The sequence below is a fragment of the Bos taurus genome, chromosome 17 (assembly GCF_002263795.3).
Source record: "Bos taurus isolate L1 Dominette 01449 registration number 42190680 breed Hereford chromosome 17, ARS-UCD2.0, whole genome shotgun sequence".
Lineage (NCBI taxonomy): Eukaryota > Metazoa > Chordata > Mammalia > Artiodactyla > Bovidae > Bos > Bos taurus.
In genome coordinates, this window is record NC_037344.1 from 7487478 (window position 1) to 7503697 (window position 16220).

The 16220-nt window shown below is 39.4% G+C and overlaps 1 protein-coding gene across 7 annotated transcripts in view; it reads left to right on the top strand.

Annotated features, from left to right (window-relative positions):
• Positions 1-16220, top strand: part of LRBA (LPS responsive beige-like anchor protein) — a 757395-nt gene that overhangs the window by 688160 nt on the left and 53015 nt on the right. For all 7 annotated transcript variants that reach the window (XM_024977540.2, XM_024977539.2, XM_024977542.2 and 4 more), the window contains exon 49: positions 14558-14647. In XM_024977540.2, the coding sequence (XP_024833308.1) occupies positions 14558-14647 (90 nt within the window). The remainder of the gene's footprint in view (positions 1-14557; positions 14648-16220) is intronic.

Below are 16220 nucleotides of genomic sequence, written 5' to 3' on the forward strand. Positions count from 1 at the left end.
TAAACATAAAGTTTAAGTGGTGACTTCCATAATATTATTGAGTAGATAAATAAGTAAAAATACTCCTTTTTCTAATTTTCCCTCTCCCCTGGTTTCTTGTCCCTAAATTCTTTTTGTTTTTAAAAGAGGTTTACTTTATTTAGCTGGCTATTCTCTCTTTGCTCTTTATGTATATTATATGCCATCATGATATGTATATGTCTCCAAATACCAAATGTAAGTAGAACATAGTTTGCTTACAAAATGTATACTGCATGCCTTTCTAAATATTTAGTTAGCAGTAAATGATGGTAAAATATTGCTAAAACTAATGGCTCCTTGAAACCAGATAGAAATAATTTAGGAAATAACCTCAAAATAACAAAATTAACTTTGTAGTAAGGTCTGTTGGTTTCACAGTGTTTGACCAATTTATCAACTGGAATTGTTCTGAGATGGTTAAGAAATACTTCTGGTTACTATTTCAATGGAAAAATTAAACTTCATAAAGCTATGTTTTGTATTTTCGATTTTTCCTTAGATTTTTTAGTTTTAGATTTCTTTTTAAAGGAAATTTTTTTGTTACTCTTTATTTTAAAAGTAATACTTGCTTTGTTTAAGACACCAACTAGAATAAACATGAAGAAGGTATTCATTTTTATTCTGCCAATCTTTTCATCCACCGTCCACCAGAGATAAAAACTGGTAGGTTTATGTACCTTTCCAGATTTTATGCATGTGTATTTATGTATGTACTCACATAGCATGTACTCATTTAACATGTGTAAGGGTGTTGTTATAGTTTATTTTTACACTTAATTTTTTTGTTAAATGAGATAATGCACTATATTCTTTGTTGATTTGGAATTGTTTTAATCAATGTACTATAGGCTAGTTTCCATATCACATGTGTTCAGTTCTGCCCATTCACTTTAATGACTGTGTAGTATTCCATTAACATAGTTTAGTTTTTACATAATAATAAAAAATTTTCTCAAAATTAAAAATAGTTTCAGTCTTTCAAGTCCAAATTTACATAGAATGACGTCTGTTCAGTTAACATATTTATTCACTATATCCATCTTTTGTGTGGATTACTTTGCATAATTTGTTGATTAAATATTGTCTGGTGTTTATTTTGACCATAAATCTAATTGACTTTTTAAAATTCCAACTGATAGTAGTATATCCATGAAACTTTTTTCTCTGATAGGTTATCTTTTACATTATACTGTATAAAGTTTGAATTCTATATTTCTTATTTCCAGAGAACTTGAATATTTACATTTCTATCTTAAAAGATTCCTTTTAAATAATTTGAGTTAGGTTTATTATGCTTTTTAGTTTGTACATTTATTGTTCTCGCTTTTAAAAAGTAATTCTGTATTTCATTTCTTATATTCAGAGGGAACTTGGTTTCTCAATGTTTCTAAGTGTTGCTTTGCCTTTTTTTTAACCAGCTAGAGGTATTATGCAAACAAGACCATATATATTAGGTATAAAGATAATTTTCTCTTTTAGATTCTTGATCCATTTTAATCAAGTATATCTACTTGTCATGGATTCTCTTTTGGCCTTCAGTTCAGTTCTGTTCAGTTCAGTCGCTCAGTCGTGTCCGAGTCTTTGTGACCCCATGAACCACAGCACGCCAGGCCTCCCTGTCCATCACCAACTCCCGGAGTCCACTCAGACTCACGTCCATGGAGTCGGTGATGCCATCCAGCCATCTCATCCTCCGTCATCCCCTTCTCCTCCTGCTCCCAATCTCTCCCAGCATCAGAGTCTTTTCCAATGAGTCAACTCTTCGCATGAGGTGGCCAAAGTACTGGAGTTTCAGCTTTAGCATCATTCCTTCCAAAGAAATCCCAGGGCTGATCTCCTTCAGAATGGACTGGTTGGATCTTCTTGCAGTCCAAGGGACTCTCAAGAGTCTTCTCCAACACCACAGTTCAAAAGCATCAATTCTTCGGCGCTCAGCCTTCTTCACAGTCCAACTCTCACATCCATACATGACCACAGGAAAAACCATAGCCTTGACTAGATGGACCTTTGTTGGCAAAGTTATGTCTCTGCTTTTGAAAATGCTATCTAGGTTGGTCATAACTTTCCTTCCAAGGAGTAAGCGTCTTTTAATTTCATGGCTGCAGTATTATCAGGATTTTTGTCCTTTAGGAATTAAATGCTAACTTCAACATGTAATGATTAGTAAACTTTTTTAACTTGCTGATATCCAGCATATTTTAACAGTGGCCTCAGAAAGCACTGAGGCTGGTTAACTAGAAAGTTAGTAAATTTTGAGTGGAAATTGGTCAAATATCCAGCAAGTTTTTCTCCAGTTTAATTCAACTGTGTGAAGGGTAAGGGGAAGAGGAGGCTCAAGTGATATTATGTAACACAGGAGAAATCACTAAATGGCCTATTATGACTCTTTTAAAACGGTGAAAATTGAATTAATTCTGAAATCCAAACTATGAAGTCTTATTTGGATTTGTAAATATCTTTTGGTGAGTTACTCTACAGTCTTAAGATAGCCTTCTAGAACTTAATTTTGGTAATGTCAAAATTTTAGTATACTAATAATGGCACGTTACTTTTTATTAAATGATTTTTTCAATTTCCCTATCCCAAGTTTATAGTGCTTTTAGATGTAAATATATAGGGGATAAAATGCAATTTCAGAGTTGTGTGCTTAAGAAAAGCAGAGTACATATGTGTTTACCTTAATTGCATCCATATGTTTAAGTTATTTCTCCCCCAAACCCATCTTAAAATAAAGTTTTACAGCTTTATCGTTGGTTACTAAGTGCTGTACCGAGTTCACTTGTTTCCTCTGTTAGATTAAAAAGACCACTTCAGAGAGTCTAAAATATTCATTCTTAAGTTGAAGCCCTGCATTGTCACTAAGCCAGTCTACTTTCCTTTTCTTGTGTTTCTCTCATTCTTTCATTTTATCTAGTGTGTGTACCTATATTCCCTCTACATATTAATATACTGTCCCTTGCTCTCAGTGTAGCCATAAAATCTGGCAAGTATGCAGTGGTTGGCACAGAAAACAATAGAATACACAGCTTGTTGAAAATCTTTTCATAATATTTCCATTTGGAAATCCATTAATAAATTCTCTAGGTAATATTTGAGATGCTGTTTATAAAATATAAGTATGTGGTTTTACTGGAAAGTCTTGAAGTATTTGCATAGTCTTTTTTATTACTATGTATTTCAACATCTGGAATGCTGCCTGCTGGATTCAGCTTTATTATAGAAAGTAGTAACAGGCTATTTACAGAAATAATTGGGAATTGATGAATAAGAATGAAGTAAACTTTCTGGTAGAAATGTTTAGCAGAATGTTTTTTTCAGTGGTAGGCTGCTCTGTGATAGTGTTAGGAGGTATCTCTTAGCTGCATCCCTGCTGAATTGTGCTGACTTGGATAACCTTTTATTCATTCAGCATTTCATTCTTATTTCTTGAGCACCTACTGTGTGTCAGGCCCCCAGAGGCACAGCAATACTTGGAAGTCTCTGCTCTCAATGAGACAGGAATTAGACCAGTGATTCAGAATTTTAGTTAAGTAGGTGAAGTAAGTAGGGGGTCTGGACACAGTTGCTCCAAGAGCAACAGAGGAGAGCAACTGTCTGAATGAAACCTAGAAAGAGACTTCTCAGAGTGCAGAGATATGTGAGCTCATCTTAAAGAATGAGGAGAAGGCAACCACACAGAGAAAGGGGATAGAAAAGAATAGGAAAGCAATATATATAAAAGCAGTATGTTACATTACATCACATCTTACAGAGTTTAAGAGGGACAGTGTCAGGATGAGACTGGAAACATAGGCCGGAGAGCCAGATCACTGTTGTTATTAGTCTTAATTATAAGTGATTAGAAACATTTAGTAAATGCTTCCTTAACCTCAGCCACACACCATGCTGTCTTTTATGTATATGTTGTAATACTAACATCAGACACTTACAGAGGTGTCACGAACTGTTCTGTATTTTATATTATTTCATTTAAACTTTACAACAACTCAATAAATACCCACTATCATTGTCACCATTCTTAGACAAGAATACTAAGGCCTAACTTGCCAGAGTCACTCAGCTACTATGTGATAAAGCTAATATCTGAACTGCAGCAGTCTGATTGCAGCGTCTGCATACTTAACCTCATGCTATGGGGCCAGCCTATGATAAGGAATTTGGATGGAAGGATTTTAACAAGAGAAGTCACCTAATCAAATTTGCAGCTTTAGCATTGAACATCTCCTTTCAAGTCCACACGTGTTTAACCTTTCTGAACAAAGATGAAGTCTGCTGGCTAATGTTTATAATTTGGGATTTTTTTAAATATTTTTGTTCTCCATGTAGTTTTGCAGTAAACCTGAAAAAACAAACTGCTTAAAGGCAGGCACACTCTCCTATTTTCCAATAAATCTTTCTAGCACATTGCCTAGGCTGAATCCCCCCTTGAAGTAACCTAAGGCCAAATGTGTTAATAATTATTGAAATTGACTAATGGGTACATGGGGATTCATTATCCTATTTCATAATAAAAATTTAGCATAATAAACAAATTCTAAAAATTTATCACCTGGGACCAAAACTCTCTAGATGAAGTAGAGTTTATTAAAAACAGTTTAGGCATTTGGTAGAGTTCATTAAGCTACCCTATTACCTGTTCACCTTACTGCTATTCCTATATGTTTCCTGTGATTTCAGACCTCTGTTATGCATCTGAAATATTCAGGAATAGAATAGAATATCAGGAATAGAAATATTCCTGTATAAACAAAGGGCTGGAGTGAAAAGTGAAGAGAGAGTGATAAACAAAATTACTTGAAGGAATTTTTTCGAACCACACATATTCCCCCAGGATTTCTCACTTGACCTTTGAGAATCACTGCTACAGAGAGACCCTGGAGTGTTTTTGTATCCCTCAGGTGTGTTGGGGGCTGAAAGAATGAGGATTACTGCCTTTCAGTTCAGTTCAGTTCAGGTGCTCAGTCGTGTCTGACTCTTTGCGACCCCATGAACAGCAGCACGCCAGGCCTCCCTGTCCATCACCAACTCCCGGAGTTCACCCAAACCCATGTCCGTTGAGTCGGTGATGCCATCCAACCATCTCATCCTCTGTCATCCCCTTCTCTTCCTGCCCCCAATCCCTCCCAGCATCAGGTTCTTTTCAAATAAGTCAGCTCTTCACATCAGGTGGCCAAAGTATTGGAGTTTCAGCTTCAACATCAGTCCTACCAACGAACACCCAGGACTGCCTTTAGTGATACCTTATAGAACTTTTCTAACAAAGACTCTTTTGTCCTCTTTGTAGCAACAGATATCTGCCTTTACTTATCACTCCCCATTCTCCCTCTCACTCCCATTTTGCCTCATCAAGAACTGTGCTCCAAACTTCCTGGTATATCCACTGCAGGGAACACAAGTTTCAGTCCTTGGTCAGAGAACTAAGATCCCACATGCTCTGGAGCGCAGCAAAAAAAAAAAAAAAAAAATTAAACTTTGCTCTTCTCTTGAGCTTGTTTCTGTCCTAGTATTGGGCGGTCTCGGTACATAAAAGGTACTCAATATGAGGAGGGAAATGGCAACCCATTCCAGTGTTCTTGCCTGGAAAATCCTATGGACAGAGGAGCCTGGTGGGCTATAGCCCATGAGGTTGCAAGAGTTAGACAAGGCTTGGGAACCAAACCACCATATTACTTTCATATTAAAAGGCAATATAAATAGACAAAATAACTTTTAAAATAGTTACTGGTAGCTTGTCCAGTGCTGAAAAGTAATATTTTGTTTTATTCTAGAGCTTCATGACCTTTTAAATTACACCCACCCCCACAGGCAAATAAAAAGATGTTTTGGAATGCCACATTGTGTGGCTCTAGAAACTAATAATTTTGTGTGTTATCCCAGGAAGAATATAGGTTAAAGTGTATGGTTCATTTCTGGTTCTGTTTTGCAGCCCAGTTTTTGTTCTACTTTGATTTCCACTTAAAGTTGGCCTATTTGTGTATCTTTATAAATCAGTCATTTGGGATACAAGACTGATTGATAAAACATACGTGCAAAATAGAGGATGTTATTTTTAACACCAACAGCAAAAAAAGGTCAGGTAAACTTCTTTGCTGTGTGAATAGTTTGTACAAGGCACTGTTGTTCCTGCTTGCACACTTCTGAAATACATGATATTCTAGCCTTATGGTTTAGTTGCTTGGACAGACCAGTAATATACTAAAAACTAACATTACAAGGACGCCTGAATTAAATGTGTGATTAGCAGAATGAACAAGCTCTAAGATTTGGGAAATCTTAGTGATGCAGATAACCACAATGGTGTGGTCAGTCACCCAGCGGCAGACAGCCTAGAGTGTAAAGTCAGGTGGGCCTTATGAAGCATTACTATGAACAAAAAGCTAGTGGAGGTGACAGAATTCTAGATGAGCTATTTAAAATGGTAAAAGATGATGCTATCAAAGTGCTGCATTCAATATGTCAGCACATTTGGATAACTCAGCAGTGGGCACAGGACTGGAAAAGGTCAGTTTTCATTCCAGTCCCAAAGGAGGGCAATGCCAAAGAATGCTCAAACCACCACACGATTGTGCTTATTTCACATGCTAGCAAGGTTATGCTCAAAATCCTTCAAGCCTGGCTTCAGCAGTATGTGAACCAAGAACTTCCAGATGTATAAGCTAGGTTTCTAAGCAGCAGCAGAACCAGAGATCAAATTGCCAACATTTGTTGGATTATGGAAATAGCAAGGGAGTTCCAGAAAAACATATGCTTCTTTGATTATGTAAAAGTCTTTGTGTGGACCACAGCAAACTGGAAAATTCTTAAAGAGATGGGAATACCAGACCACCTTATTTGTCTCCTGAGAAACCTGTGTGTGCAGGTCAGGAAGCAGCAGTTAGAACTGCACATGGAACACTGGTTCAAAATTGAGAAAGGACTGTGACAGGCTGTACATTGTCACCCACTTATTTAACTTCTATGCAGAGTACATCATGTGAAATGCTGGGCTGGATGAGGCACAAGCTGGAGTCAAGATTGCCAGGAGAAATTTCAACAACCTCAGATATGCAGGTGAACCATCCTAATGGCAGTACTTTGGCCACCTCATGTGAAGAGTTGACTCATTGGAAAAGACTCTGATGCTGGGAGAGATTAGGGGCAGGAGGAGAAGGGGACAACAGAGGATGAGATGGCTGGATGGCATCACCGACTCGATGGATGTGAGTTTGAGTGAACTCCAGGAGATGGTGATAGACAGGGAGGCCTGGCGTGCTGTGATTCATGGGGTCGCAAAGAGTCAGACACGACTGAGCAATTGAACTGAACTGAATGGCAAAAAGCGAAGAGGAACTAAAGAGCTTCTTGGTGAGGGTGAAAGAGGAGAGTGAAAAAGCTGATTTAAAACTCAACCTTCGAAAAACTAAGATCTTGGCATTCAGTCCCATCACTTCATGGCAAATAGAAGGGAAAAAAGTGGAAACAATGACAGATTTTATTTTCTTGGGTTCCAAATCACTGCAGATGGTGATTGCAGCCATGAAATTAAAAACCACTCACTCCTTAGAAGGAAAACTATGACAGACCTAGACCAAAAAAAAAAAGGCAGAGACATCACTTTGCCAACAAAAGTCCATATAGTCAAAGCTCTAGTTTTTCCAGTAGTCATGAGTGCTGAAGAATTGATGCTTTCAAACTGGTGTTGTTGTTGAAGACTCTTGAGAGTCCCTTGGACTGCATGAAGATCAAACTAGTCAATCCTGAAGGAAATCAACTCTGAATAGTCATTGGAAGGACTGATGCTGAAGCGCCAATACTTTGGCCACCTGATATGAACAGCCGACTCATTGGAAAAGATCCTGATGCTGGGAAAGATTGAAGGCCAAAGGAGAAGGAGGTGGCAGAGGATGAGATGGTTAGAAAGCCTCACTGACTCAATGTGCATAAATCTGAGCAAACTCTGACAGACGGTGAAGGACAGGGAAACCTGGAGTGCTGCAGTCCATGAGCTGCAAAGAGTCGGACACGACTTCGCAACTGAACACCAGCAGCAGCGGCAAGGCAGGACTCAAGCAGGGCTTTCTAGAGAGTGGTATGACTTAGAAGACTGAAGGTGAAGGAACTTATCTAGGAGAGACAGTGGCATAAGAGAAAATGTAAGGTAGAAACGGCTGGTTCTGTGTGTGAACGAAACCCTGCTTGATTGTACAGAGAGTTGGATGAGGGACTCGCAGTAGGCCTTCATCTTTTTCTTTCTTTTAAAAAATTTGTATTTTGAATTAAGTTTAGCCACAGACAAGTTGCAAAATTTCTTTTGTATGTTTCTTCCCAAGCACCCTCCCTCCCCTACCATCACCATGTTACATAACTTAGTGAAATGATCGAGACCATGGAAATAATATTTGTTCAGTGTAATTAAGCTACAGACCTGGTGAAGGTCACCACATTCTCTAATAACTCTTTTTCTGTTTAATGATCTTATGCGATGACTGAATCACATGTATTTAGTCGATATCTTCTTGGTTTTCTTCTAAATGTAAAAATGAATCAATCTTTACTTGTCTTTAATAGTCTTGATATTTGTGGAAAGTGGTCACATATTTTGTTGAATGTCTCTGAATTTGTCTCATATTTTACATGATTCAAATGAAGTTATTTATTTTTTGTCAAGGATACCATAGAAATTATATAGCATTCTTCTCGGTGCCTCATATGAAGGCGTAAGACTGTATCTTTTAAGAACTGGCAGTTAATTGAAGACATTTGATCAGGGGAATACTACATAAAGGAGAGTTTGAGAAAGCGCAAGTCTGTAGGAAGAAATTAAATGACAAATAACAGAAGAGACACTGTTATAATTCTCAATACCTGAAATTATAAGAAATTCCTGGATTCAAATAGAAATGATGAGTATGAGAAACTTATAAAAGAAGTAATTAGGTCTAGTTACTGATTATATACAAGAGGTAGAATTTTTAAATGTTAGTAAGATTCTGAGCATTAAAAATAAAATCAAAAGGGGAGTCTCATCCTTGATTGAGGAATGCTAGAATAAAATTAATTTTTCCAGATTTTAGATTTGATAATTCTAAGTGTGCTGGGATATACACATAGTATGGATGGACGGCCATCAGGCAAAGTGTAAATGAACACTTCATAGACATTGACAGTCCTCTGGCTTGAGATTTGGAAATCCTTCATATAGGGCTAAGATTTGAAGTCATGTTAAAAAAAAAAAAAAATCTAGGGCAGGAAGTTTAGATCAAGAAAATGTGAGTGTGAAAAGAGAACTTGCAGTGATGAGTTCATTTGTGGATGAGAAATAAGAGTAGAGGTTGGCAGAACACAGAGAATAAAGGAGTAGGTTAGAGAACCAAGCTAGTGTAGAGCCATAGATGCCAGAGCAGAGAGACTGTGAAGCAACCACGGTGTGATCAACAGTGTAAATTGCTTTAGAGATCAAGGTAATGCCAGAATGGCAATGAGCTTTAGAAACAATGAGAAGGATCTAGAATTATCAGTTGATAATATTAGGTTTGACTCTAAAGATTTGAGATTACCTTACAGTCTTATTCTATAATTTTCTCACTTGATAAAGCCCTTTCTGTTGTATTGCTATCACCAGCAACTCAAAGGTTAGTCAAGAAATACAACATTTGTGTCTAAGAATTATGTAATTTTTTTAGATGTCTTCAGGACTTAGCAAGAAAAATATTATTTAACCTATGTGGGATAATACAACTTTTATTTCATAATTGAGACAGAATTCACACCACTGTGTTCCATGACTTGAAAAATCATTTCCCTATAAAAGGTCTGCTGCTGCTGCTGCTGCTAAGTCTCTTCAGTCGTGTCCGACTCTGTGCGACCCCATAGATGGCAGCCCACCAGGCTCCCCCGTCCTGGGATTTTCCAGGCAAGAGTACTGGAGTGGGGTGCCATTCCCTTCTCCGTACAAAAGGTCAGTAATGAGTAAATTTTATTAAAATTTTAAGACAAAAAAAATTGTATTAGAAAGGGGAGATTGGTGTTTTTAAAAGTTTTCTTACCATCTATGTACTTTTCGTTTCAAAAGAAGGCTAAGTACATGTAGTATTAAGGATATTGGTATTATGTTGTATTGAGGCCAGTTGCATTTAATTTATATCTATAATAAAAACTTATGTGCGATAATGTCGTTAGTTTCTCTATAGTAGTTGGTGTTACTGACCACTCTGTCTTTGAAATTCTCATCTATAGCTTCCACATCACCCTATCCTGCTCCCCAGCTCCTAGCAGCCTCTCCCTTCTATTGTCATCTTCTTCATATCAAACCCTAAATATGAGCATTCCCTAAGTTGCACCTCTGTGTCCTTTTATGTATGTGTCTCATGTATTTTCTTCCTGGGAGCTTAACCAGTGGACTTCAAACTGTGCTCCATAGTCCTAAGATTTCTCAGAATTGTCTCAGGAGCTGCTGTGTAAGGATGGTTTTGCCCATCTTTAAAGTTAAATAGCCCTGTCTCTTTGTTTTTTGTATTGTGGTTTTGTGTAAAACTTCATTTGAAAAAGGAAATCATTTCTGCTGCTTAAAAATACATACATAAACAGAGTGAGAGGGAAGGATCAAAAACCACTGACTTAAATTTCTCTTGTATGAATGACACCCAAGTGAACACCTCTGATGTTTCAGCCCAGGGCCAGTCCTAGGCTTTCTTTTGTCACCTGGACGTCTCAGCCTGGCTCGACAGCTGTCACTATCACTTCAGATTTCCACATCTGACATAAAATGCACTTTCTCCTGCAAAGCTAGTTCTCCCTCACAGAAATTTATATTTCTGTTCATTGCTTTACTACTCTAAAATATGCAAGTTCAAAAGAAAAGAATTAATGTCTTTTGTCTTCATTGCTCAAAGTCATCAGTCTCTAAGAATTGTTGATTTGGCCTTAGATCGTGGTTCACATATTTATCCCTTTCTTGCAAATAACACAGCTTCCGTAAGGACTGAGGTATCCAGTTCCTTATGTTTTGGACTGCTCTCTGAATCTCCAAGGAGATCTCTCCGACTCTGGGCACTTAGCCCTATAGTATACTTTGAAATGCTGAGCCAGATTTCAGTTTTTGTTTTTTTTTAATAATGTACTCATTATCATCACCACTCTCATTGTAAACTCCTGAAGCGTTTCTTCCTTTTCTGTTTTAGCTGTGTTTAATGGGGATCACGCTAAGGCCCCAAACCCAACAACATTTTATTTAGTGCCTTGTATGTGCTTGGCATTGTGCCAAACACTTTATAGGTATTACTTAATTTTCCATATAATTCTCCAAGTGAGGTATTATTAATATTTCTATTAAGCAACCTATTCAAACACAGCAAATAAATGGGAAAATCAGGATTAGCACTCTTAACCAGTTAACTCCATAGGCCAAGTATGTAAGCTGCCTGTTCCCCATTCCCCTTCTTTTAAATGAGGGGAAATGTATGTGGGCTGTTGGGCCAGGACCCCTGAAGGCGGCAGTCAAGGGAAAGGACACTGGCTTCGCTGTTTTTAAAAGCGCGTTAAGGTTTATGTTAAGCCAGTTGTGAATCCATGCATCTTAAAAGAGCTGTGCTCCCACCTCCTTCTCTGTGACTACCTTAGGCCTGCCCACCAAAAGGTTGCCCTTTCGTGATATTTTTTTCCTCAAGATTGTCCTTGATGTTGATCGTGAATTGATTTCACCCCATCAAAAAATGTTTTAGATACTGCTCTGAAGTGACCCTAATCTCTACTCCTCACTTCTCGGTGACTCCTTTTCTGGTTTCTGAAGTCTGGGTCTAGCCTTATCTCTTGCCAAGTCATGCTGCTCTAATTGTGTGTGAGCAAACACTTAATGACGAAGATGATGTTGGTATTAGAGCTACTTTATTAATTCACTCATTGGGTTGTAAACCCATGCTTTTTGTGTGCTCAGTCTTATCCCTAGGCCATGGCATTGTCCCTAACAGATAAGGAAGAATAGCTTACTGGTTGAGAGTATGAGCTCCTGAATCAGGCTGCTTATATGCAAAATTTGAGTCTGCTGTTTAATTACTGTGTGACCTTGGACAAGATATTTAAGTTCTTTGTGCATTATTTTTCTTTATCAGTAAATAGATAAAGTACTCACATCATACAGTTTAAAGATTAAATGAAACAAGATACTAAAATCATGTAGAAAAATATGTGGCAAATAGTAACTACTAAATAAATATTTGTTATTGATGTGTGTGTGTGCTCTGTTGTGTCTGACTCTTTGCAACCCACGGACTCTAGCCAGCCAGGCTCCTCTGTCCATCGGATTCTCCAGGCAGAAATACTGGAGTGGGTTGCCATTTCCTAATCCAGGGTTATTGTTGTTAGTAGCCCTCAATGAATATTGGCTGACTGCATATTGAGAGTCTAATCTGTACCAGTAAGCACTTTGCTGTGTTGTTTTGCATACATACTATTTGCTCCTCAATATCAAAATCACTGCAGATGGTGACTGCAGCCATGAAATTCAAAGACGCTTACTCGTTAGAAGGAAAGTTATGACCAACCTAGATAGCATATTGAAAAGCAGAGACATTACTTTGCCAACAAAGGTCCATCTGGTCAAGGCTATGGTTTTTCCTGGGGTCATGTGTGGATGTCAGAGTTGGACTATAAAGAAGGCTGAGCGCCGAAGAATTGATGCTTTTGAGCTGTGGTGTTGGAGAGGATTCTTGAGAGTCCCTTGGACTGCAAGGAGATCCAACCAGTCCATCCTAAAGGAGATCAGTCCTGGGTGTTTATTGGAAGGACTGATGTTGAAGCTGAAGCTCCAATACTTTGGCCACCTGATGCAAAGAGCTGACTTATTTGAAACGACCCTGATGCTGGGAAAGATTGAAGCGGGGAGGAGAAGGGAACGACAGAGGATGAGATGGTTGGATGGCAATGGACATGGGTTTGGGTAGACTCTGAGAGTTGGTGATGGACAGGGAGACCTGGCGTGCTGCGGTTCATGGGGTTGCAAAGAGTCGGACACAGTTGAGCTGAACTGAACTGAATAACACTGTGAGGTTGATATTATTATTATCACCCATATCTTACAAGAAGAAAATTGAAACTGAGGTTGAATGACTCGCCCTGGGTCACATAGCTTGTCAACGGTGTGCAGTCAGGGTTAGCACATGGTCTGTGTGCCTTCAAAGCCCATGGTGCTTTTCCCATACCACTCAGCTTTCACAGAGGCCTTCGCAGTCCTTTCTGCCTAAGCCGGCCATAGTGCATTCCTTGAATTTATTGAGCTAACTGCATCAGACTGTTACTCAGTCATCCAAGTACATGTTCTGCTTTCTATATTAGGAATAGTTTCTTCAAGGGCAGAAACACTGATACCTCATATACTGTTTACCTCCTTGATGATTACGATTGAATACATAAATGGGTGAATTGCTATCATTGTTCCTTAAAAGATGGTTGTAAAGGACTACTAATGGTATCCTCATCAAATAAAAAAGGAAGTTAATACTGCATAATTTTATTTCCCTGTTTATAATTTATTAATCGCCTACAGTTCTGCAGAGCATATAAAAATTGAAATACCTGTTTTATTAGGGATTAAAAAATAGCATGACAAACATATAGCCCCTTAGAAAGAGATTTTCTTCCTCCTTTTAGCCGAGAAGTTAAAAATACTGCTGTGGGGGTGTTGAAGTCACCTTTATATGTCTCTGCTTCCTTCTCTCCCCTCACACATACTGTGGCATTTATTCATTCACCCAATTTTAAAGATCTAAGAGTGAAGAAAATAGATAAGGTCCTCGCTGTCTCGGATCTTGTTTTAGTGGGAGGAGACAGGCATAAACAAGTAAAGAGATAAAATCATTACAGACAGCGACCACGTCTGGCATTTCAGAGTTTTCTGTGATGAGGTTGAGAAGTGAGCACCTGGGCTGGGTGGACAGGAAGAGTGAGGGGCTCGCAACAAAGGCTTAGTTAGGCACACGTCTTCCAAAAAGAGCACACACACGTGGTCCTGGGCTATTGCTTGGATGCAACATATGGCTTTTACTTTGCTGTTCAGCCACCTAGGTTCAAAGAGACTGTCAACAATAATGCTCTTCCCATGGCAAAAGAGCATCAGGCGATTTTTCACAGGTGCTGTATTTCTTTCTTCTACTTCCCAGGGTGAGATTGGGCCTAGAATCAAAGCAGTGCTTGGTTTTCTCTATACCTGTAAAAGATTAGCCTTAAGTCAACAGGGATGATGCAAGCAGGGGGAAAAAGATGCAAGAAAATAGAGATGAAGCCAAAAAGGACAATTTCTGATTGTAAGAGCTGGTTTCTGTTTCCCATCATGGCGCAAGATGAGAAAGTTCTGCAGGGTTTAGGAGGCACAGCTGCCCTGGCCCTGCAGAGCGGCCTCAGCCTCGTTGCCCGCCCAGGTGCTCAGCCCCACTGTGGAAGCACGGGGTGATTTCCAGTGTGAAACAAGCCAGAAGTAAGGGCTGACATTTCCAGGTGACACTTGTGGTTCTTTTGCCTGTAATTAGCACCTCTTAACCCTCAAACTTGCCCGTGCCTTTTTCAGGCTGTGGAAGCTCAAATCCGAAGTTTTGGGCAGACGCCGTCTCAGCTGCTCATAGAGCCCCACCCTCCCAGAGGTTCTGCCATGCAAGCGGTAAGTGCAGCCTGCTCGGTCCTCATTTCTCGCATCTCTTTGAGACCCTGCTTGACATTCTTAACAGTCTTCCATTGTACTTGAGCTTCTCCACCACGCCTTGGCCTGTTCTTCTAATGTACTGTTTGTGAACCTAATAACAGCCAGCAAATACTCCCTGTTCTCCTGGACTCTTAAGGAGGGCAGACATTGCTCCAGTGCTCCAGTATTTCATCAGGGCGTCATGTTCTGTGTTGCAGAATTAAAAGTTCCATCACTGTCTTATATCCTCATTCTAGGGTAGGGGGTGGATACATTTTCTGCTTTGATCCTAGGAGTGCCTAGATTAATTTTCCTGTTGTGTTTATTCTTTACATCCCAATGTTTTCACTTTGGGAATTTTGAAAGTAATCCTAATACGTAGGCTATGTTACTGAGAGTCAGGAACCTTGGAGGAAAAAAATGATGGTGTGATATACCAAATACCCAAAGCTTAGTGCCCACAACAGTGATTTTTCTTTCCTGTGATTCTGAGGGATGGTAGGCATTTCCTCTCGTTCACCTTGCTCCCTCGTGCACTGCTGCGGCGGGTGCTAAGAGGTGAGACTGCTCTTTCCATGTGTTCTTTTCATCAAGGAAGTTGGCCCAGGCCACTCCCACTCGTAGTGTTCCGGGAGGACACTTTTGCATGACTTCTTGAAGTGTGCTTTTGAACTTGCACAGCATCATTTATGCTGCTTTCTGTTGGCCAAAGCAAGTCAGAGGCCCGCCTAGAATCAGAAGCAGGGAAATTGCTGCTGCTGCTGCTGCTGCTGCTAAGTCGCTTCAGTTGTGTCCGACTCTGTGCGACCCCATAGACGGCAGCCCACCAGGCTCCCTCGTCCCTGGGATTCTCCAGGCAAGAACACTGGAGTGGGTTGCCATTTCCTTCTCCAATGCATGAAAGGGAAAAGTGAAAGCGAAGTCGCTCAGTCTTGTCCGACTCTTAGCGACCCCATGGACTGCAGCCTACCAGGCTCCTCCGTCCATGGGATTTTCCAGGCAGGAGTACTGGAGTAGGTGGCCATTGCCTTCTCCAGGGAAATAGACTAGAGCTGCAAAATCTGTGGCTATTCCTCCTTCATGTTTCTTGAAATTTCAGGGGGAAATTCATTTATGACAGAACAAATTCAGCATAGGAACACACACTGCACGGCATGGTAAGAATATTTTAAGTGTAGGCTGTCGGTGTTTTATTTTTTCTTGAATTGTCCATCAATAAAACAGGTTGCTCATTACTGTTTTAAAGTAAGAATGGGGACATAGAGTCTGTTTCCATAAATGCGATGAATAATTGAGAATAGGTTCTAATTCCATGTTGGGGCTTAGAATGGTAGGATTTCGCTGGATGCTGGGAAGGAGAGCGGCAGCCAGCAGGGACCTGGATACAGATGTGGTCCTCTCTGCCTCCGACTCTCTGTCTCTTCCCGTCTTTCCTTCTTCTTTGTGTTTTTTCCCCTTTTCCCATCTTTGTCATCATCTTTCTTCTTCCAAGTCTTTTTTCCCCTTCTTTTCTCTAATGATAAGAATTGACCATTACTATAAACTACAGACC